At 47.0% G+C, this 21,242-nt stretch overlaps 1 protein-coding gene across 3 annotated transcripts in view; it reads left to right on the plus strand.

The window, feature by feature from the left end:
* Positions 1 to 21,242, plus strand: part of PLXNA4 (plexin A4) — a 421,812-nt gene that overhangs the window by 365,816 nt on the left and 34,754 nt on the right. For all 3 annotated transcript variants that reach the window (XM_010410007.4, XM_039570440.1, XM_010410006.4), the window contains exons 17-24: positions 3,244 to 3,337; positions 4,020 to 4,259; positions 5,229 to 5,375; positions 10,294 to 10,528; positions 10,897 to 11,039; positions 14,050 to 14,318; positions 16,699 to 16,765; positions 18,712 to 18,858. In XM_010410007.4, coding sequence (XP_010408309.2) covers positions 3,244 to 3,337; positions 4,020 to 4,259; positions 5,229 to 5,375; positions 10,294 to 10,528; positions 10,897 to 11,039; positions 14,050 to 14,318; positions 16,699 to 16,765; positions 18,712 to 18,858 — 1,342 coding nt within the window. The remainder of the gene's footprint in view (positions 1 to 3,243; positions 3,338 to 4,019; positions 4,260 to 5,228; positions 5,376 to 10,293; positions 10,529 to 10,896; positions 11,040 to 14,049; positions 14,319 to 16,698; positions 16,766 to 18,711; positions 18,859 to 21,242) is intronic.

Genomic DNA, 21,242 nt, shown 5'->3' on the forward strand with positions numbered 1-21,242 from the left:
GGTTCACAACCTTGGAGAGAGAAGATGGATTATCCAGGATCACCATGGGGGTTCAGGGTGTCAGGGACAGTTTTAGGCACTATAACTGTGGGGCTGAGCTGTTCCCAGGGAGAGATGATTGCCGCTAAACCAGCTTTGCAAAACCAGTCAATGCAAATACCAAGCCTGGCTTAAAACCTTTCCAAGTGCCATTTTTCAAGACAATAAAGAAAAGATTACTGCTAACTTACTTCCATAGCCAAAAAACAAAATGCAAACAAAAAAAAAGAGTCATGCTGGGCTGGCAAGTAAATAAAATTTTCTGATTTTATGAGGGTCCATTAATACTTTTGATCTGGGTTTGATTTGAGTTACATCCAGCAATTACCTGAGTCTGCAGGCAGAAAATGATACTCAGGGTCTTTTGGGGCAATAAAGAGTTAAATTCAGAGAGCTCTTAGCTCCTCTGTTATTTTGCTGGGCAGCAGCAGGTCTCCAGGCTCTGCTTGCACCTGGCTGAGCATCCAGCTGCAGGCACAAATGCCAATGGCTGGTGATTTTCAAGGCAAGGAACAGTTTTATTTACTTTATTTTCAGGCCAGACAGGGTTTGGGAGAGATTTTATGTCTTCAGCAAACAAAAAACTGCTTTGGCTTTTTGCTTTCCGTCTCTCTGATCAGGTGTTGTGGCTGTGTTTATTACCTGTGGTCTGAGCCTGCAAGCTCAGATTCCAACCCAAATAGAGGATTTTTAACCTGTGGGTTTAAAACTGTGTGCAAAGATCTGGTTGATTAAATAAAAGGATTTGTGTTTATGTATAGACACACTCACATACCTGTACGTGTGCTCACACCTTGTATTTGTGTGGAACACGTAAAACCTTCCACTCAGTACAGATACAAAATCCCTTCTAGTTTGAATCAGCAGATTCAATTAATTATATTAGTAATTGATTATATTAGTAATGATATTATTATTGAATTATATAATAATAGCAATAAAAATAATGGGGTTTATTATTAATATAAAGGCTCTCAGCCAAAATTCAGAAGGTCCAGGACAGTGGAGAAAGAACAATTTGGTTTATACACTTCTGGTTTTTGGTGAACAAGCTGTCCCTAGATGATGATGTCAGGAATACTTACTGGGAAGCTGAATTTTGGGGAGAGGGTTTTTTTTTTTTTTTTTTTGTAAGGCAGGGAAGGGAATTTCTCTTGTAAGCAGATGTGTGACTTCAGCAGGATCCCCTGTGCGTTCAAGAAAACTCATCCAAGCAGATCTTATGGAAACACCAAATGTGGGTTTGCCCCATAAAATTTCCCATTAGCAATTTCCTGTCACAGTTGATGATTTCAGAGCAAAAAAACTTGAGATAGTCTGCAAAACTCAAGGTCAAATGTTTCCCTAACCACAGACCTGTCCAGTCCTTGAGTAAAAGACCATGAGGAACATCCCAGAGAAGTGTCCCAGGAGTATCTGCTGAAAGATGTGGTTGAGCCAATTCTCTCTGGATTAGCCCAAACTGTTTGGTTCATCAGTGTGGGTGCAGCTGGAGGGCCTGGAACACAGCTCACCCAAACCTGACAGCTCTTCTGTGTAGGTTTGCATTCATTCCTGCCTCTCCAGCTGATTAATAATGGAAGATAAATGAGGAGCATTGAAAACAAAGGTCAGAAATGGGGCAGATCTGTTGGCTTCATCCTCACAGGGTGTTTATTCCCTGGTGTATTCTCACTTATAATGCACGTGCTTCACCTTTCCTGTATGTGCAGGTTTACCTGGAGGCAGGAAAGGGATTCTGAGCTTTCTCTTTACAATCCCATCGATTTCCACATGGCCTCCCCTTCCCAGCAGGAAATAAATTGCATCCTGGACAGCTTCCAAGGGGAGTTATAGAGGCAGGTGCTGAGACTGCTGGGAGCACTCCTCACCCTGGGAAACCCTCGGAGATGGGGCTGTCTCCTGATGACATTTCCTCATCCTGTCCTGGCTCTGTGAGCCCTGACAGGTGAAGGTTTTGCTTTTTTGGATAACTCTTCTCCCTTCAGCCCCAGATCACGTTGCCCCCACCTCGTGCTGCAACAGCAGAGCTCACCCTGGTAGATCAGAGCTGCCTTAATTTGGGATGGCCAAAGCTGCCTGTGCTGAAGGCTTCTCCTTAATGTGGTGTTCAGAGCCAACCCTGAGAAGCCTGGGAATGGTTCTTTGCAGTTTCCTTCCTCCTTCCCCTACATTCCCTGAAGTCCCACAACCAGCATCTCTGGCTGCAGCTGGAAGAGGCAGGGGAAAGGAGAGAAGGGTGTTTCTGAGAGCTGTTTCCTTGTGGTAACAGCAATTGCAGGGAGTGAGGAGGGCTCCAGCTACATCTCCCCATAAAAGTGAGAAAATCCACTGTGGGCCGTGGCTTGCGTGAGTTGGCCTTCTCAGGAAATTGGTCTTTGAGCAAGGGGACACAGTGACTGGGAATCTCTGTTTGTGTTGGATCCTGATCTGCCTGGGCCACCACATGGAAACCAGGCCTTATGCACACCAAGGCTGAAGACTTTGGCTCAGTTTCTTCTAATTGCTGCAGGGCTGGGTTCCCTGGTGGCACCAAAGAGTTCACTGAGGTGACATTGTCATATTCAGGGTGAGGTTTGACAGCATGTTTGATATGGGGTTATAGACCTCAACCCAGAATCCTCAAGAGCTGCTTCCATTGGACTGTATCTGTGAGGGCTTTTTGGGTTGGGCACTGGAACAGCTCCCCAGGGAACGGTCACGGCCCCAAATCTGCCAGAGCTCCAGGAGTGTTTGGACAATGCTCTCAGGCACAGGGTGGGATTGTTGGGATGTCTGTGCAGGGCTAGGATTTGGACTGGATGATCCTTGTGAGTTCCAGTTCAGGATATTTTGTAATTCTGTGACTGACTGAAGTAAAATGGGAGATACAGCCTGTGGACCATTTTAAAGACCCTGTATCAAATCTCTGCTCTTCTTCTCATCACCAAATCTTGTGATTGCTGAGTCCTGACAATGAGAACCATGCAGAGGCTGCCTGACATGGCAGTTTCAGCCAGCATTTGTCTTTACTTATTTCTCCCCTTATGAATGAAAGAACAAAAAATTATTTGTTTTGTTCTTCCTTCCCCCACTACGGGACCGTGAGACGTGGTCAGATACTGTGCAACCAACATTTAGGGACACAGATCACCCATTCCTGGTGTGATGAGTTCTGACATCTATTAACTGGGTTCATTCTTTAATTCCATTTTTTTTCTCCAGTGGCAACACTCCCATTGCCGTGTGGGGAACTCACCTGGACCTCATCCAAAACCCTCAGATCCGGGCAAAGCACGGTGGAAAGGAGCATGTCAATGTGAGTATGACTGCAGAGCTGGGGGGAACACATGTCACAGTGGGGACAGAGACTGGCTGACAGGTCTGGAGCTTGAAATCTCCTATTGCAGCCTAAAAAAGAGGGCATGGTTTGTTCCCAGAAGTATTATATTGTACCTGAAGGACACAAAGAAAAAGTTTTTGGCAGGGCTGGAACCAAACTTCAGGGTCTTCTGAGACTTTCACCTTTGTCTTTGCTTCTCCAGCTTGCTGAGATTCATTTCAGGTAACCTGATATCCAAACTGGAATCCTGAGCACAACTGAGCACGCACTGCACAAACACTTTTGGAGAAACACCCAGAGTGGGAGACCTAATTGCAGGGTGGTAGCGAGGTTTTGACTAATCTGTGCTGTGTGAAAAATAAGGGAAGAAATTTCTATTTCCAGAAGGAAATGAAGTCAGGGAAAGCTGCTGACTGGCAACCCCAGAGGCTGAGCTCTCAAGAGGCACAGGATGCCCAGTTGAAATGCAAACACAGCTGCCCCAGGACTGTGAGGTGCAGAACAGCATGGAGATGAACTGCCAGGCTCTGTATTTTCCATAAACATTCCTTTTGTTGGGTTTTTTTCCCCAGAACTGTGAGGTGCAGGACAGCACAGGGATGACCTGCCAGGTTCCATACTTTCCATAAAACCCCTTGTGTTGGGTTTCTTTCCCCAGAACTGTGAGGTGCAGAACAGCACGGAGATGACCTGCCAGGCCCCAGCACTGGCTGTGGACCCCAATCACCATTCTGAGCTTGCCGAGCGCCCGGAGGAGTTTGGCTTCATCCTTGACAACGTGCAGTCCCTGCTGATCCTCAACAAAACCAACTTCACCTACTACCCCAACCCGATCTTCGAGGTTTTCAATCCCTCAGGGATCCTGGAGCTGAAGCCTGGAAGTCCCATCATCCTGAAGGTGAGATGGGGACCAAAAACTGGATGAGGAAAGACAAACAAATTCTGCCTATGCCCTCTCTGTGCCTGCCAGCAGCCCCATAAATCATCCTGATTGCACCCCAGAAACTTCCTCCGTTCCTTACCCCATATGGAACCATATCAGAGTCACCATCAGCAAACACCAAGCACTGCCCACACCCATAACTAAAAATATATGCTCCTGATGCAGATACCTGTGTGCAGCCTGAATTTGTACCCACTGCTGTTCACCAGAGACTATTTTCTACCATTTCAATGGGGCTGACACTTAAATACCCAACTCTGTTTCCTTTCTTGGACATTCAAGACCTTCTTCTCACCCCCGTTTAAACCCAAACCAGTCTTTTGCCATTTCTGTAATCTGCACAGCAATACAGAGAAGGAATTTTATGATGGAGCATTTCTGTATCAGTATTTTGATGTGGTCAATATGCAAATAAATTATTTTGCCTGCAGATGCTTTTTGTACGTTTGGAAGGAAGTCGGATTTACTTGCCTGACTGCATTTAGTGAGGGCTTTATTGCACAGGACTTAAATGGAACATTTCTCCTCCAGTTCCAGAGAGGGAGGAGCAGGACAGGCTGTTGTGACTGCTTTCCGTCTGTAGCCACTCAAGCTGTTCTCTGCATGACTTTCAAAATTGGCTTTTCCTCTCTGTGTTAGCAAATGGTGAACTACAAATGGCATAATAGAATCATCTTCAGGTTGGAAGGCACCTTAAAGACCATCCCATTCCAACCCCCTGCCATGGGCAGGGACACTTTCCACTAGACCAGGTTGCTCCAAGCCCCATCCAGCCAGGCCTGGAGCAGTGTCAGGGATCAGCCATCCACACCTATCAAATGCAGTATCAACACTTGTATCAATGGAATGAACCAGAGGGGGAAAGAAAACTCTTTCCTGATGTTTATTTGGTTATTTTGGGGTGTGATATTGCTTTCTGTGCAGGGCAGGAATCTGATCCCCCCGGTGGCAGGAGGCAATGCCAAGCTGAACTACACCGTTCTGGTGGGTGAGAAGCCCTGTGCAGTGACCGTGTCAGACGTGCAGCTCCTCTGCGAGTCCCCAAACCTCATTGGAAGGCACAAGGTGATGGTAAGTGGGTCCTGACCCTCAGCTTCTGCTCCCTGGGTGGCTTGGGAGGGCACAACAGTGCTGAAGAGCTGGCAGAGAGCTCCAAGGGGTTTGCATCACCATTTGCCTTTCCAGGAACATCAGGGCTCCTTTTTGATATAATATCCTCATCAAGGGTAGCTTGGAGAAGTAGAACAACGGAAAAGTGACCTGGAGATCTTTGTGGACAGTGAAAAACCTTTCATGATCAAACCCCAGCAGAAGAGTTTGCCTCTCTTCTGTTTTTATATGGGCTGTACGAACCCTGGATGCTCATGTGAGGTCACATAGGTAACATGTTCCTACATAACGCTGTGAAATTCAGTGCTGTCCCCATCACTTATTGGCATGATGGTGACTAAAATTTGCCTTTATATAGGAGAGGGAAAAAAAAAGCAGGATGTGGACAATAGTGTGACTGGACTTTGGGGTTTTGACTTCTATAAAACTTAGTGTGCTCCTGCAAATGCTTCCTGAAAAATGGACCTGGTGATTACATCAGAGGGAGCTTCTCCTCCTCTCACCGTTTATTTATTTACTCCTTTTTTTACTTTCCTCTCAATAATTTGAATTCCTTGATGCTGCTGCTTGATAAACAGCATATCAGCAAACACCCTGGAGCTGTACCAAACTGTGGGTGGGAGCAACAAAAGCTGACAACTGACATCAGTGTTTCTCATTCCTTGTGAACAACTTGTTTTTCTGTTGCCCTCCCCAACGCTGTATCTGTCACATATTAATTAATTTATTTATATCAGTGCAGTGATACTCAGAAAGTTTGATCTTTAAAAAGATTTTTCTGGGAACTTTTAGGAAGCAGAATTTATGATGACCATTTTGGGCCTTGTTTGTGGCTGCTGCTGGGATCCCTCGTAGTGGCCACTTAAATTCTCTGTGCCAAAGTTTCTCATCTGGAAAATAGAGGTAATAATCCTTTCCAGCCATGCAAATACACCGTGACTCTCGATTCATTGCAAAGCACATTAAGACACTCCAAGAGGAGCAATAATGAAGTGAGAGATTTTCTCTGTGTGAAAACCAAAGCTTTTGAGCACAGCAATAAATGTTCTCTGTCATTTTCATGGATATAATTAAACATATGGTTAGTCAGAGACGGACAAACACAATCCTGGGGAGAGAAAACTCAAAGCCAGGTGAGCAATAATCAACCCCTGGGGATCCAGGATGACGGACATCTGGCCAGGCTGTACTAATTGGAAAGACTCCCCTGCTCCTGCCACTTGGGACAGTTTGAGTGAAGCCAAAGATTAAAACAAAATCCCTTTTTGAGGATGCTGGTGAAACGAGGGATACTGCTGGGAAACTGGGAAGATGATGGAGGTGCTCAATGATGGACTTTGCATCTGGAAGCAGGGCTGGGAAATGCCTCCTCCAGCATGGCACAGCATTCCTGCTGCTTGAGCTGGGGTCAAATGTATCCCCACATTTCAAACAAACACCTCTTTGATGGCCAGGATAACTGACAGGTAGTTCCTCCTCCTGATTCTGCCAAAGATTTACTGTGTGACCTTGAGGAAATTGTTGAAGAAACCCTTTCTTGCAAAGTGAGGTGGCCACGAGCTGAGAAGGGGCCATGGGAATGAATCAACCAGTGCAAAACAGAGATTATTTCTAAGGGAAGGAGCAGTGGCAATGACACACATTGATGTCAACACGCTTTTGATCTGGTTCAGCTGTCTTTTACACAATGACAGAGTTAAGTACTTGAAAAAAATAGCCAAGAAATAAAAGGTCTGAGCGGTGGTTAAGAAGAAGATTGACTAAAACTCAGAGGCAAGTTTTTTCCAAGGAAAAGAAGGAGATGTGGGGAAGATCCATGAGTGGCTATGCCAGAGAAGGTCTGCAGGGAGGATGTGGAATACATTTGAAGGTTTGCTGGTATCTGATGCAGTCTGGAAAATCACACCAAACTCTCTATAATGAATGGAGATATGGTCAAATGCAGCAGCTGAAGTTCAGGGTGTGATTCATCTCATCCTAAGAGGGACCATTTCATCTGGCCAGGACAAATTTGCACCAGGAAAGACTCCTTCAGAACTCCTGAACTCCTACAGGAGCGGCCACTAAGACTTTGTTGAGGAAACTGGGCTCTGACGTAGAGCCCATTTAGAACATTTAGTGTAATTCAGGACAAACTGATCGTTAATAGTCTTAAAACATGGCCAAATTGCTGTTGTTTCATGGGTTCATGTCCAGTCTTCTGGAAGGTAAAAATGGTTTCCTCCACAACCACTCAGTGGATTAAGAAATAAAGTAGGGCTATATGAGCATATTTTCTTGTGTTTCTTTTAAAAGCTCACAATAACACAGCAGCCTCGTAGACTTTCTTCTTCAAGAGCCAGATTCCTCAGATCATGGCAGCTTCGCTTGTGGATTGTGAGACTTTCCCAATGATGAAACCACTTTTAAAGAGGAACACACTGGGCCTAACTTTGAACACCTGCTTTTGGGAGCTTAGATTCCCTTATCATTAATGGAGAGAAATGGGAACTTCTACTGAATAAAACGTCTCATCCCAATGTCAAAGGTGTCAGAAGCAGCTCACATAAATCACATCCTGAAAGTGGTTTTTCTCTTTGTTGACTCTGGAATCACACTGCAGTGTCTAACTTGGATGTGTATGTGGAATATTTGGTGAGAGAAATCCCACCCGTGGAGACAGGCTGTTCTTCCAGCTTCGAGGATGGACCCGTGCTGGGATTTGGGATGGGAGAGTTGTTTTAGTCTGATATTCCTTGAATGGACTCGTCTGACTGCAGGGCTTGGAGAAAGAGAAAATGAAACAGAATTAATCTATTTACTGATCCACTGACAGGAAGGAAAGTGTGTAAATTGGTGAGCAAATTTTGCTGGGAGGATTTGGGACAGTGGCCTAGGACAAAAGGGAACAACTTCCAGTGCATGGATTAGGATGTGATTTTGGCAGTTTGTCTGCTCAGTTGAGCAGGCGACATTCCAGCACCAAACCTTAGGATTTATGAGTAGGTGGGGAAACTCATTACTGCTGCATCCCCAGCTAAGGGTCTGAGGTTCCTTGGCCACTGAAAATGCTCTACAAGCCATCAGTGTCATGGCACCAACTGGTCGTCTTAAAACTCTGTTACCTGATTAGAAGAGTTTAGGATAAGTTTTGTTTTTCATCGTGGACATTTTATCTTCTAGACCCCATTCCAAAATGGCATGAAAGGACCTTATGGATGGAAATCAGCTGTTTTCAGACAGTCACTTTGGTCTTGTCTGTGACATAAGGGTTGTAGTTGTCTCTCTTTGGCCAGGGCCTATGGAAGAGCAGCCTACATCTGGTGGTAGAGCAAAACAACCATCGTCCCTGAGACTGGGACTGGAATAACTTCTAGGAGGTGATAAAGTCACAGAGACTGATGTTCCCAGAAAGGGTTGGGGTGGAGAGCACCTGGGAAAATTCATTAATTCATGATTCTGCTCCACGGTCTCTTCTGCTGGCTCTAGCTGGGCCAGTTTCTTCCTCCTGCAGCTTGGAGAGGAAACCAGAGTAGGTTCCTGAGCTGAGAGATGGGAAGCTCTGGGATTAATATGTGCCCAGGCAGGCTGGAGACAAACTGAGTAACTGAGAGCCAGTAGGATGGAGGACAAGGCTGAACACCAGGCTGGGGCGTGGGGGAGAAACATTAGGAGATATGAGGGAGAACTCCTCACAAGGGAGGAAGAAAGACGTTGAATTCCATGCTGCAGTGGTCCCAGGTGCCATGGGAGTAGGAAACACTGAGCCCTAGGGTCTTGAGTGCATTTCAGCAAGAGTTTGCTCTTTGTGCAGGGCCAGCTGCTCCTCTCTGTGACACAGCTCAGCTGGGGTGAAGTGATGGGGCTCATCCATCCTTCGAGCTCTTTGCATGGCATCTTCCCGGCTTTCTGCTGATCTACAACCAGCATTCCCAAACCACAGCTCCGCCCTAGAAGCCTTTTTTACTTCAGTCCAGCCAGCAGAGCTTTTCTCCCACCACTCAAGCTTTTCCTACTCTACAAATAGCTTTGAACAGCCTTGTAGTAGCCTGAAGCCAGCAGTATCCTGTGGGATTCCTGTTGGGAGTGTTGTTCATGTTGTAAAAAGGGGCTCTAAGGGACTTGCTTCAGCAGAACATTTTGTTGGGCTTGTAGCAGGAATGCTTGCAGGGTTTCTTTCTGGTTGTTAAAAACAAGGTCCTTGCACAGCAGCTTCTTCCAGAGGCTGGAAGCAGCCCTGGGAACCTCTGGATGTACATGGAGAATGAAAAGCTGTGTTCAGCTCCTACTGGTGAGCATCTGCGGTTGTCCTGACAATGTGTGGCTATAAAGGGAGGTGTAAAGAGCATAGGCCAGGCTTCGTGAGGTTTGTGGTGCTGTTTTACTATCCCAGAAGCTTCCAAGAACAGTTTTATCTGATGGGAGAGTCAAAAGAAAATACTGACTCTGATTTCTGCAGTCCCACTGTACTGACTGGGTCAGGTGTCCCCTGCTCCACTGTGGGGTTAGGACCCAGCAGACCATAACCATGAGCCCTGTGTCCTGTGTGTATTTTGGGACTAATTGACACCAGTGCCCCATACAACACATCAGGATGGGGAATGAACAACCCAGAATGAAATCCAAACTGATATTCAGAAATTGTGACCGGTGGCTTGTCTCACCACAAGTCCTTTTCTTGTTTGGTTCATGGTGATTTTGCCAACAGAGGTGATTCTGTCTGGCATTTCAGGTATTTTTAAGCTGTTCCATATCCAAATACTTCCCCTTTTGCCTTGGGAGACAAGGAGATGTCACCATTCACCCTCAGCCAGGACGATGGGTTGGACAATGATGGAGTTCCTCTGCGTTCCTGCTTTTTTGACAGTTTCAATGCAGCTCTTTGCTTCTTTCCCTCTAGGCTCGTGTAGGAGGGATGGAGTTCTCTCCAGGGATGGTCTACATCTCCCCAGACAGCCCTCTCAGCTTGCCAGCCATCGTCAGCATTGCGGTGGCCGGTGGGCTGCTCATCATCTTCATCGTGGCCGTGCTGATCGCGTACAAGCGCAAGTCCAGGGAGAGCGATCTCACCCTCAAGCGCCTGCAGATGCAGATGGACAACCTGGAGTCCAGGGTGGCCCTGGAGTGCAAAGAAGGTAGGATGAGGAAGGCAGGATGACACTGTGTCAGTGTTGGTGGAAGGGAGCCATCCAGCCACAAAGCTTTGAGCCAAAATACCACAGGGTTAAACTCTCTGGGTGTGGCTCAAGCCTGGATCTAAAGTGACTTTCCCTGTTTCCCCTGAATCCAGACTTTCTCCACCCTGTCCTAACTGGGTTTGATAATTCAAAGTCCACAGGAAGCCTTGGCACATGTACCTGGGGAAAGGGACACTGCTCTTGTCCACCTTCTTCCTCTCCATGTGTTGCCTCTCCTTCTTCATGAGGGTCTGGGGGCTTTTCCCATCCTGATGAGAGTGATCTGGATTTTCACTGCTCCCTGAGTTGTTCTGTTTTTGTGCCAGCCTTTGCAGAGCTACAGACAGATATCCATGAGCTGACGAGTGACCTGGACGGAGCAGGGATCCCTTTCCTCGACTACCGAACCTACACGATGAGGGTGCTTTTCCCTGGCATTGAAGATCATCCAGTCCTAAGGGATTTGGAGGTAAAACAACATTTCCTGCTTCTGGCTCCTCTCTGCCTTCCTGTTCAGTTCTGAATTCCAGAGATTCTGTGTCAGTGGTGGGGATGTGATGACTTGGTTATGCTGTGTCCTACTAGGAGTGAAACAGGTCCTCATCAAAAATCTGGGTTGAAAGTGGAAATGTTTGCTGTTATCTTAGATCATACTAGATCACAAAATCATTTAGGTTGTAAAAGACTTCTGTGATCTTCAAGCCTAACCATTAACCCAGTGCTGCCAATTCCACCACTAAACCATGTCCCCAAGTGCCACATTCACACACTTTTTGAACACTTGTGGGGGATTGTAATCTGACCACTCCCCTGGGCAGCTTGTTCCATCTCCTGATCACCCTTTCAGCAAAGCATTTTTTCCTAATATCCAATCTAAACGTCCCCTGGCAGAACTTTAAGGCCATTTCCTCCCATCCTGTCACTTGCTACCTGTTAAATTCCGTCTGATCACTCACTTATTTGGAAGACTCTCATAAATCCATATGCATTGGGTCTACTCAATTAAGCTTCTCTTTGGTCTTAACCCTTCTGTGGCTTGATTTTTAGACTGGATTTAATATTTTCTGCCACGCAGGGGCAAGGAAAACCAGTTGTATGACAGAGGAGCATGTTTGCCTGTGCCATCCAGCCTTGCATGACCCTCACACTACCAAGAGGCCAGGGTTTTTTTGTAGCAACCCCTATAAAATATCCCCCTGTCACTGAGGGAGGTTCACCTTTGCTGCACTCTGGTTTGCAGTGAGATCAGAAAACCACAGTGTCAGTCTGTCCATATCCTGCCCACGTCTTCCTCCTCCACCTCAAACCGCTGGAGGAAGAGTGGGAGGACAGTGAGACATTGTTCACAAATCTTGGGGTCTACGCAGAGACTGTGTTACCTGAGTGGTGTGATAGGAGCTTGGTGGGAGCTCAGGTGAGGTCTGCCAGGCTAAAATCTGCTCCAGGCTCTGGCAGATGGACAGGCTCTGCTGTAGGAATACCTGGGCCGGAGAATCAGGAGCCTACATCATGGCCAAGGTGTTGGCTGAGCTCTCTGCAAAGCCTTTGGCAGGCTCTGAGCATGGGCCTGGGAGATTTCTGGAGGCCAGGACTGGGCTTGGTTGGCAGGAAGGAGAAGCAGGAGCTGGCACAGGCAGGCCTACGCTTGGCTGGCTGTGTAATCAGAGATGCCTGCTCAGTTTTGCTCCTGCCATTCGGAAGAGCCAAAATTCATCCGACTGTGTGGAGAGAGACATTGAAAAAAATGATCTGTCAGCAAGGAGGGTTTTTGGGACTGGGTAGGAGGCTGAATTACAGGTAACTACCGTATAGGTTTGGGGTGCAGGTCAAGTGGCCTCCAGCTGCTTTCCCTCAGGACGGGCAGCTCAGGAGCTCCCACAAACGAGCAGGAGAAATGAGGGGTGCTGAATCTCCCTCTCACGTGTGTGCACACAAACACTTCCATTATCCCCACAGCCAGCTGCAATACCTACATTCATTAACCCCATCCAGCTGATCACAGAACAGCATCTGACCCCTGCAGAGGCCTTAGCACGGATGCTCCCCTGTGTAGATACACACTGAGCTGATGTTTCAATCCAACACCTTTGATCTCTTCTCCCTTTCATTCCATTCATTGTTTTTTTTCTTAATCCTTTGTAAAGCTTCGCCAGTTCTCTGTGTCAACATCTTTGGCTACTAACGTGAAGGCAGCTCTCATTCTGCTCCCTTCTCTGAAGAACCCAGAAGGAATTGCTATTTATTGCAAAAGGCCCCAGCACAGATCCCGCAGAGAGGAGGTCTTACTTATTTCCAGTTCATTTGCTAATTAACTGCTTCCAGATGCAGTGCAAAATACTTTTCTTGTTATTTTGTTTTAATTCTCCATAATAACCCAGGGATAGACAATATTAAATGTTCAAGCAAGTGAGTTAAAAATAATTATTGGCGGGATGGGTGGTGGTGGTTTGTTGGTTGGTTGGTTGGTTGTCTCAAGCTATTTAAGAAGTAATTTATTTGTTGGACGCAAAAAGAGTTGAGAACTCTAATTTCCAGAATGAGAAAGTAATGACTCAATGAGGGGCCTTGCATTGCTTGGCTGTTTAGGCAAGCCAACTTATTTTGTAATAAAGTGCCAGCTTTGGGTGGTTATTAATTCATATATGCCTTGATGACATGTGTTGCTCTGTGGTGAGACCCTCCAGCTTCCGAGGAAGCTTCTTCAAGGGCTGGAACAGCTTCAGCAGCATGGAGGGATGAGTCTGAGGTTCTCTATTTAGGTTCCATTAATGCCTAGAGCCAGAAGGACAAAAAGGCCACTGTGGAGCCAGGCTCCAGCACTGAGGTCCTAAATTCTTCCATATAAAAATGAGTTCACCATCCTCTCAGTTAAGAAATATGAGACTTATCAATCTCTCTGTGTCCAAAACACCTCAGCTCCCAAACCCAGGGGTTCTACTGCAGCTCAGAGTGTCCTCTCACACCTTCACCTGCCTTGCTCTTCAAAACAAGGCCCAGCTGCATGGCCACCATCCCGGCCACTGCCTCACTGCACCTCTTCATCTCCTCAAAACCTCACCCTGGCCTCTTCCCGTTCACTCTCTTGCTGCCTCTCCCTGTTCCCTAAAGCTGAACCCCAAACCTCTGCGAGCAGGTTTCTTGCAGGGGTGAGAAAGAAGTTTTGGATGAAATCAGAGTAAGACTTCAGTCTGACTAAAATAACAATATAACAGTGGCACGGTGACACCTTAAGGCACTAGAAATCCGTTTTGGATGTACTATTCAGAGACAGAAACACAGGGTTAGAAAAATCATCTGGATGTGGCTGGGAGTCTTCTCAGACTTCCTAATCATTAGATGATGTATGGATTCTCTTCCGGTCTGTCCTTAGCTGGAGGAGCTGGAGTGACGAGAGAAGAGATAGCAAAGGGGGTGTGACAATGGGAGGTCTGACAGTGGGAAAATGAGGAGAGGGAAAAACTCCCTTTCTTCTTGTGCAGGTCCCTGGCTACCGGCAGGAGAGGGTAGAGAAAGGCCTGAAGCTCTTTGCCCAGCTCATCAACAACAAAGTTTTCCTGCTGTCCTTCATCCGCACGCTGGAGTCGCAGCGCAGCTTCTCCATGCGGGACCGCGGCAACGTGGCCTCGCTGATCATGACGGTGCTGCAGAGCAAGCTGGAGTACGCCACCGACGTCCTCAAACAGCTCCTGGCTGACCTCATAGACAAAAACCTGGAGAGCAAGAACCACCCCAAGCTGCTGCTCCGCAGGTAAGGATGCCTGGGCATGGAGGGAGCCGGGCTGGGAAGGCTGTGCCCTCATAAACATTGTAATCTTTGGAGATGTAGATCTTGCTCCATTCTCCTCCCTAACCAAAAAGTAGTCAGTGATAAAAAGTTACAGAACTAATCCACCTTTGGATTTTCATGTGGATCCTCCAGAAAGTTTCATAAGGACAGAAAAAGCTCAATGCTTATTTTGAGCTCTTTGCGTGCTTACAATGTTAATTTATGCTTATATTTCCTTTTAACCTGAAAACTCCAATCAGGTTGTGTAGGACCTAAATTAACATCACATACATGGTGTATTAAATCCCTGGTGAGAGGACGTCAACTTCTTCCATCTCCTGCCTGGGACATGGATTTCCCAGCTTTGTTTCTTGTTCCTGAGTTAACTACGGACACATGGAGAGCCTTCAGCTGCATTGTGGGATCTCATTTCTCTCCCAGAGCTGGGAGTTCATGGAAATCAGCAGAAGAGCAGGACAACAGAACTGGTTTCATACAGGGAACAAGCTTGGATTGGTGCTTCTTGGCCTGGTCTAAACTCCACAGTTCTGTGGGAAACCTCGAATTAGGAATCCACTGCTCTGTAATTAATGTACTTTCCCTGCCTAGGGAAGTGCTGCCTCTTCCCCCTTTAGGATCAGATTCATCTCCTTTTCACAGACTGAACCAACCCTCCTGGTTCAAGGACCCTAAATAAAATCAGGGGGAGTCTTCTGGAGATGAGTGTCCTTTGCCACTGCTCAGAGCTGACTCTGAGGAGCCCTCAGTTGATTACGATGGATCGCTTGGACACAGAGGAGACCTCTGGTGCCTGCTGGGCTGGGAGGTTTTTCATCTGGCACACAGCCCACTGTGGAGAACCAGCAAAAAAGGAGCAGAAGGCACTTCCTGGCATTCAGGGCAGCAATGCCAGGGGCAGAGACTGGACTTTGCTTTGGCGTCTGTTAACTCCCTGATGTGATTCAAGTCCTACAGCCAGGCTGGTGACCACCCTCCAGCTGACCCCAGGCTTCTTGTCTGTGCTTCTCCTCTGATGCTCGATGGCACTGCCTCCTTCCAACTGCCTCCCCCCTTCAATTCCTCCTTTTCCTTCCCCTTTTTCTATCCCTTTGTGTTCCCTTGCTGCTCATTCCTGTCTTGTCCTGAGCAATCCATCTTTCCTCTTTCTCCTTCTTCCAGTTCTCTTTTAACTCAAATCCTCTTTTTTGGAAATGAATCATGGCCTTTGGGAGGACAGCCAGGGAACAAAGAAGGCACATCCACTGTTCCAAACCCTGGAAACACCAGGAGAAGTCAGGGAAGTAAGTCCTGCACTGAGCAGCACCAGAACAGAACATGTGAATATCTAAATGCCTTGGGTTAGATGTTGGTGTGAGTGCCTCAGACAGCTCTTTGGAGCAGCTGGATTCAAAGGGAAGGGATGCTTCCCTTCCCACCCATTAGTGAAAGGGAATGTTTTGCAGTTTTGGAGGTGTTTGATGGAAGGAAGGAGCTGGCAGAAGTGATTTTCCCACCTCACCTGTGTCCAGTGCTCATCTCACATGAAATCTATGGCCCCAAAGAGATTTTCAGGGCAGAGAAAAACAACGACAAGAAGCGAGAACCTCTGCATGGCTTTGGTGAGAGCCAGGACAAGGAGGACCCACTTTAATTCACCCAGGCAGGGACTCCTCTTTTTTCTTGGTTTCTCCAAGTTTCTCTAGGTTTCTCTTGGTTTTTCTCCAGTCAGTGCATGTAGTGGAGCCAGCACAGGTTTATCCCATGTTCCTGATGCCCACACCATATTTACAGGTCCGAGTCAGTGTTTCTGTAGGAGAAGCTCACCCTGAAGCTTCGAGATGGATTTTTCTTCGATTGAGGACAGCGTGCTCAAGGGCAAAAGGATGAGCTCCGTGTATGTGCCACATTGACACATTGAGGAGAATAATCACTCCCAAATGCCAGGGAGATAGGCAGTGCCAGATAACCGTTCCCTGGAGACTTAGATCTGTCTCTCCTGAGTATTTATACAGCATACTTGACATATGGCCTCGCTCTGAGCTCCTTAGATTTGATGGATTTATCCCCTCCGAGCTCTTTGGAGAAGATTCCCTCAAATGTCGTCAACTCCTTTTAGTTGTTGGAGAAACTGAAAACAGACAAAAAGCGACTTGTAGTCACAAGAGAATCAGCAGGGCAGCAAGGACTTTCCTGCAGGTTTCCTAAATCCAAAACTGAAACAGGGAACTTAGGATGTGCTAAATCCTGATGGTGCCACGCCAGACTTCCCACTGGGCAGGAAGATGGACAAGGACAGTATTTTGGTAGGACCAGCATGACTAACACATTTCCAATTTGCTTTTTTCTCCCTGGTCAACTTTAGGACAGAGTCTGTGGCTGAGAAAATGCTCACCAACTGGTTCACCTTCCTCCTCTACAAGTTCCTCAAGGTAAGAGGAGCAGCATGCCTGGAAAAACTGCTGCTTTAATGCATTTCTTCTTGGTGAGGTTCAGTTGGGGTGAAAACTTGCCAGATATAAAGTTAAAGGCTTTTTCTTTTGCCTCTGGAAGGAGGTCACTGCCTAATAGGAGATGGGCTGTTTTCTGACCCAGGGAGAACAAAGAAGGATGCTTCGTTAGAGAGGCAGCCTTTTGGTCTCTCCCTTGTAGAGAGGTGGGATCTAAGGGTCAGTGCCAAAATGGGGAGGATTTCAGAGCCTGACTGAGACCTGTGTGGAAAATGCTGTCCTTTTACCAGCAGACTGAGGTCTCCATCATGTGGTGACCCATATTTTCAGTGCACAGTGGAGTGAGATCTCCTTCCACCCCAGCTCAAAGGCAGAAATGAGACCCAGCCCCAGGAGGAGTAGAAGGATGCTCGTGAGCAAAGCTGTGTGAAAGAACTTGAGTGGAAGAATTTGAGGCACTCCCTGAGCTCTCTCATTCCTCCTGGAAGGTCTCCTTGGGGTTTGTGCAGTTAAAAAAGTCTTTCAGTCTTTAGGCCCTGCCACTGACTGCTGGGGGATCCAATTTCCCCTTGGGGACCCACATTGAGCCTCAAGAATCTCAATTGCCAAGGCACCAAGCTCAGGGCCAGCCTTTTTGGAAGGAGCTGAGCTCTGCACCTCTCCCCCACTCCCACTGCAGCTGCTAAATATCCTCCCACCTCACATCCTCGTTTGGACAGAATAACCACCTCTGCCTGGCAATTCAAGGCTTTACAAATAAAACCCAATCCCCCTGAGCCTTCCTCAGGCACGACCAGTTCAAGGATGAGCACAGGGGAAAGTTTTGAAGGTCCCTGGAAGGTAATTTCAGTGACTTCAGTATCAGATCCCCGCTTTCAGCTGAAAGGAAAGGATATAAGGAGGTGACTCTCTAAAGAGCTGCTTTTGTAATAGGCTTTTTTCACCCCACTCAGCTACTTGTCTTCTTGCCTTAGCCTGAACAGAGGCCTGATAAGGGCAGGAGACAGGCACACAGAAGCAATATGCTGCTGGCAGATAAGCTAATTAAGTGGGAGACAGGTGTAGGGACTGAAAAAGGCGCCACTTTGCTTCCGATTTTTAACTTGTTTTCGCTGGGATTTATACCAGAGGAAAATGACCTCGCTCCTTGAGTTGGGACACAAGAGGAGAGGGCGAGGAGGGGAGAAAGAAGGAAGGGATGAAGGGGAAGGGAGGCAGGAGCAGAGAGTTGGGCAGCATGGAACTGAGGGAGGGCAGCAAGGGAGGAAAAGTGTCAGAAGAGGACAGCAGTGAGTGGGAATGGTGAGGAGTAATTAGGGACAGATGAGCTTTGCTGTGCCTGCCTGGGGCTGCTAGTTGCTGTCCTGTGCTGGGCCCCGCACATCTGTCACCACCACACAGGTCCAGGAACACATCTGCCTTCAGCATGAGAGTGCTCAGGGAGTCTGTGGACTCCAACCAGACACCCAGGGTGGAGCACCAGCCATCCATCTGCATTTAAAACCTGCTTCCAGGTCGTCAGGGACCTATCCCACCACCTGCTTCAGGGCAAAGCTCTGGCCTGGTGGCAACCACTTGAACAAACCCAGCATTGCCAGGGAACAATGACACCTTTGTCCCATGACAGGACACCCACAGAGTCACAGAATATCCTGAGCTGGAAGGGACCCACAAGGATCATCGAGTCCAACTCCCAGCCCTGCACAGGACCATGCCCAAGGGTCACACCATATGCCCAAGGGCTGGTTGTACTCTGGGGAAGTGGAGGGTCACCTCTGATCCTGTGCTATTGGAATAGGCTGGTTCCCATTGATGTATCCATCATGAGTGATTTGGGATGGCAAACCAAGGCAGTCACTGGGATGCCCAGGTTGGATTCTCAGTTCTGTCCTCTAGTTTCACGTCATGGTTACCTTTCATCCCTGCAGGAGTGTGCTGGAGAACCTCTCTTCTCCCTTTTCTGTGCCATCAAGCAGCAGATGGAGAAGGGGCCCATCGACTCCATCACAGGGGAGGCCCGGTACTCGCTGAGTGAGGACAAGCTCATCCGACAGCAGATTGACTACAAGACCCTGGTGAGTGCTCTGGGCACCTCTTCCCATGGACTTGTCCAGAATCTTCTGGATAAAGGGGATTTAGAGAGCAGAAGCCAGTGATTGACCCTCTGGGATGATTTATTCCTGTATCCCAGCAGGGAAATGCTGCTGAAGGCTGACTATTAAAATTAAATATGTGTTTCTCCAATGAGAATTTCAGCATCAAGAAACAGTTAGAGGTACACAGTGCAGGGACCTATTAGGTCAGCTCTAGAGCTGGTGCAGCCCTCCCTCTTGAGAAAGCACAAGTCAAAGAAAAAGGAACTTGATTTAAAGATTTCAAGGGGAAAAAAAATCCCTGTCACTGAGCCATTTGCCTCAAAATGGAACTGTCTGCATGGTGCAAGATACACGTTGCATATGTGCAGCTTTAGCTTCCGCTCTGAGATTACACCCTCTTCCCACTCGATTAAAGAGCATCAATTAAAGAGCATTAGATATCTCTTCTTAGTGTGTTTGTGGGCCTTCCTTCTTTCCTGGGTGCATTAAATCCACTGAGCTTCTAAGTCTCTGCTGGGTGAAGAGCACTTTCTAAGCCTCCAATGATCTTCGTAATTTTTCTATTTCTCATCTTTATTCTCAGCAAATCCCAAATTTTAGGACAGTCAGAAGATGCTCTAAATGGATCACATTATTTTATTTGCACTTTCAAACTAGGGACGTTCATTTCACTTAGCTCCAGATACCTCTGAGAGCCGAGTCCAATCCCAGAATCATGGGATGGTTTGGGTTGGAGGGGTAGCTAGAGATCATTTAGTTCCAAGTCTTAGACCTTAACCTGTCTTAGACTTTAGCTCAGGTGGGCTGATGCTAGAAATGCCCTTTTGTGTTCTTTAACTCCAGTCTAGAGCTGAGCTTCGACTGAATCCAAGTCTGACAAGGGGATGGACTTAATTCTTAAAGATGGCCACAGCTTTATTTTGCATATTAAAAACATGACTTTCCTACTAAATTGGCAGCATGGTGCTTCTCTGCTGTTGCATGTGGCAGTCTAAAAATTCAGAGGACTGATCACACATGGAGAAAATGAGCAGAAAGGAGAAAAAATGCAGCCACAGAGTGATCACGTTCACCGAAGGAAATCCCCCCGATCCTTTTAGGCTTGATCTAAAGCAGCCAGCAAAGGGTAGTAATTATACATCAGGCTGAACAAAGCTCTCCTCCGCTGGCTTTGTGCTGTTTGATGACAATCAGCACTCCCTCTTACATCTCAAGAGCAGACAAATATATCCCGATAGGAATCTCAGCAGATTTACAGAGATCGGCTCTGGCGAAGGAGATTAAGAAGAAGCAGAATATGAATAGGATTGTTCTTCATTTCTGTTTCTCTTTATTTCTGTTTTATTTTGTCCTTCCTCTACCTTGCTTGAGGTGCCTGACATCTTTTATTAAAAATATAGAGTAATGAAATAAATCAAGAACTGATTCAGTGTTTGTAATATGGGAATTCCCACAGAAAAATGGAGAAAGACTATTTACAGAGGCCTGGAGTGACAGGACAAGAGGGAATGCCTTCAAACTGAAGAGAGTATGTTTAGATCAGAAATTAGAAAAAAATTCTTCCCTGTGAGAGTGGGGAGGCCCTGGCACAGGGTGCCCAGAGAAGCTGCGGCTGCCCCATCCCTGGAAGTGTTCAAGGCCAGCTTGGACGGAGCTTGGAGCACCCTGGGATAGTGGAAGGTGTCCCTGCCCATGGCAGGGGGTTGGAATGAGATGATTTTTAAAGTTTCTTCCAACCTAACCCATTCTATAATTCTATAATTCTCAGAAGGCTTTCCTATGCTTGGCTTTTTTTGGGGTCTTTCTCCTTTTTCTCCACCAAACCTCACTGTATGAAAACCCCATGGAACTTTCCAGCCTAATCTGGAAGGGAGAGAAGGATTTCTGTCCCTGGGACAGGAACTGTAGAGATGTTCTGGTCTCAGGAAAAACCATTTAAACTCAGAACCAGGGTCACCATGTGAGTGATCACAAACTGTGCCTTTATAATTTAAATGCCACTAATCTGTAGTGGAGATCTGGGATTAGCTGAGCCAAGCTTTGCATGTACACAGACACTCAGAGACAGCTCATGGCTGGGAGGGCTGGCAGATAAAAAAAGCCCAAGGATGGAGTAAAAGGTCAATAAACACAAATCCAGAGAAATGAGATATCCCAAGGTCACACAGAGTCAGGGGGAGAGCAGGGCTCGGAGATTATTTCTCCGAGCTCCCATTCCCATTCCTTGCCATGATGACCCCACAACTGGTAGGACAAAGACCTCAGTGAGTGACAAAACAGCAGTGCCGAGTGCTGGTGTCCTCTCAGTACCAAAATAGCCACATCCTTGAGTGACCCTGAAGCCCAAAGGAAGGTGGTGGGTG

The sequence above is a fragment of the Corvus cornix genome, chromosome 1A (assembly GCF_000738735.6).
Source record: "Corvus cornix cornix isolate S_Up_H32 chromosome 1A, ASM73873v5, whole genome shotgun sequence".
NCBI classification, from domain to species: Eukaryota; Metazoa; Chordata; class Aves; order Passeriformes; family Corvidae; genus Corvus; species Corvus cornix.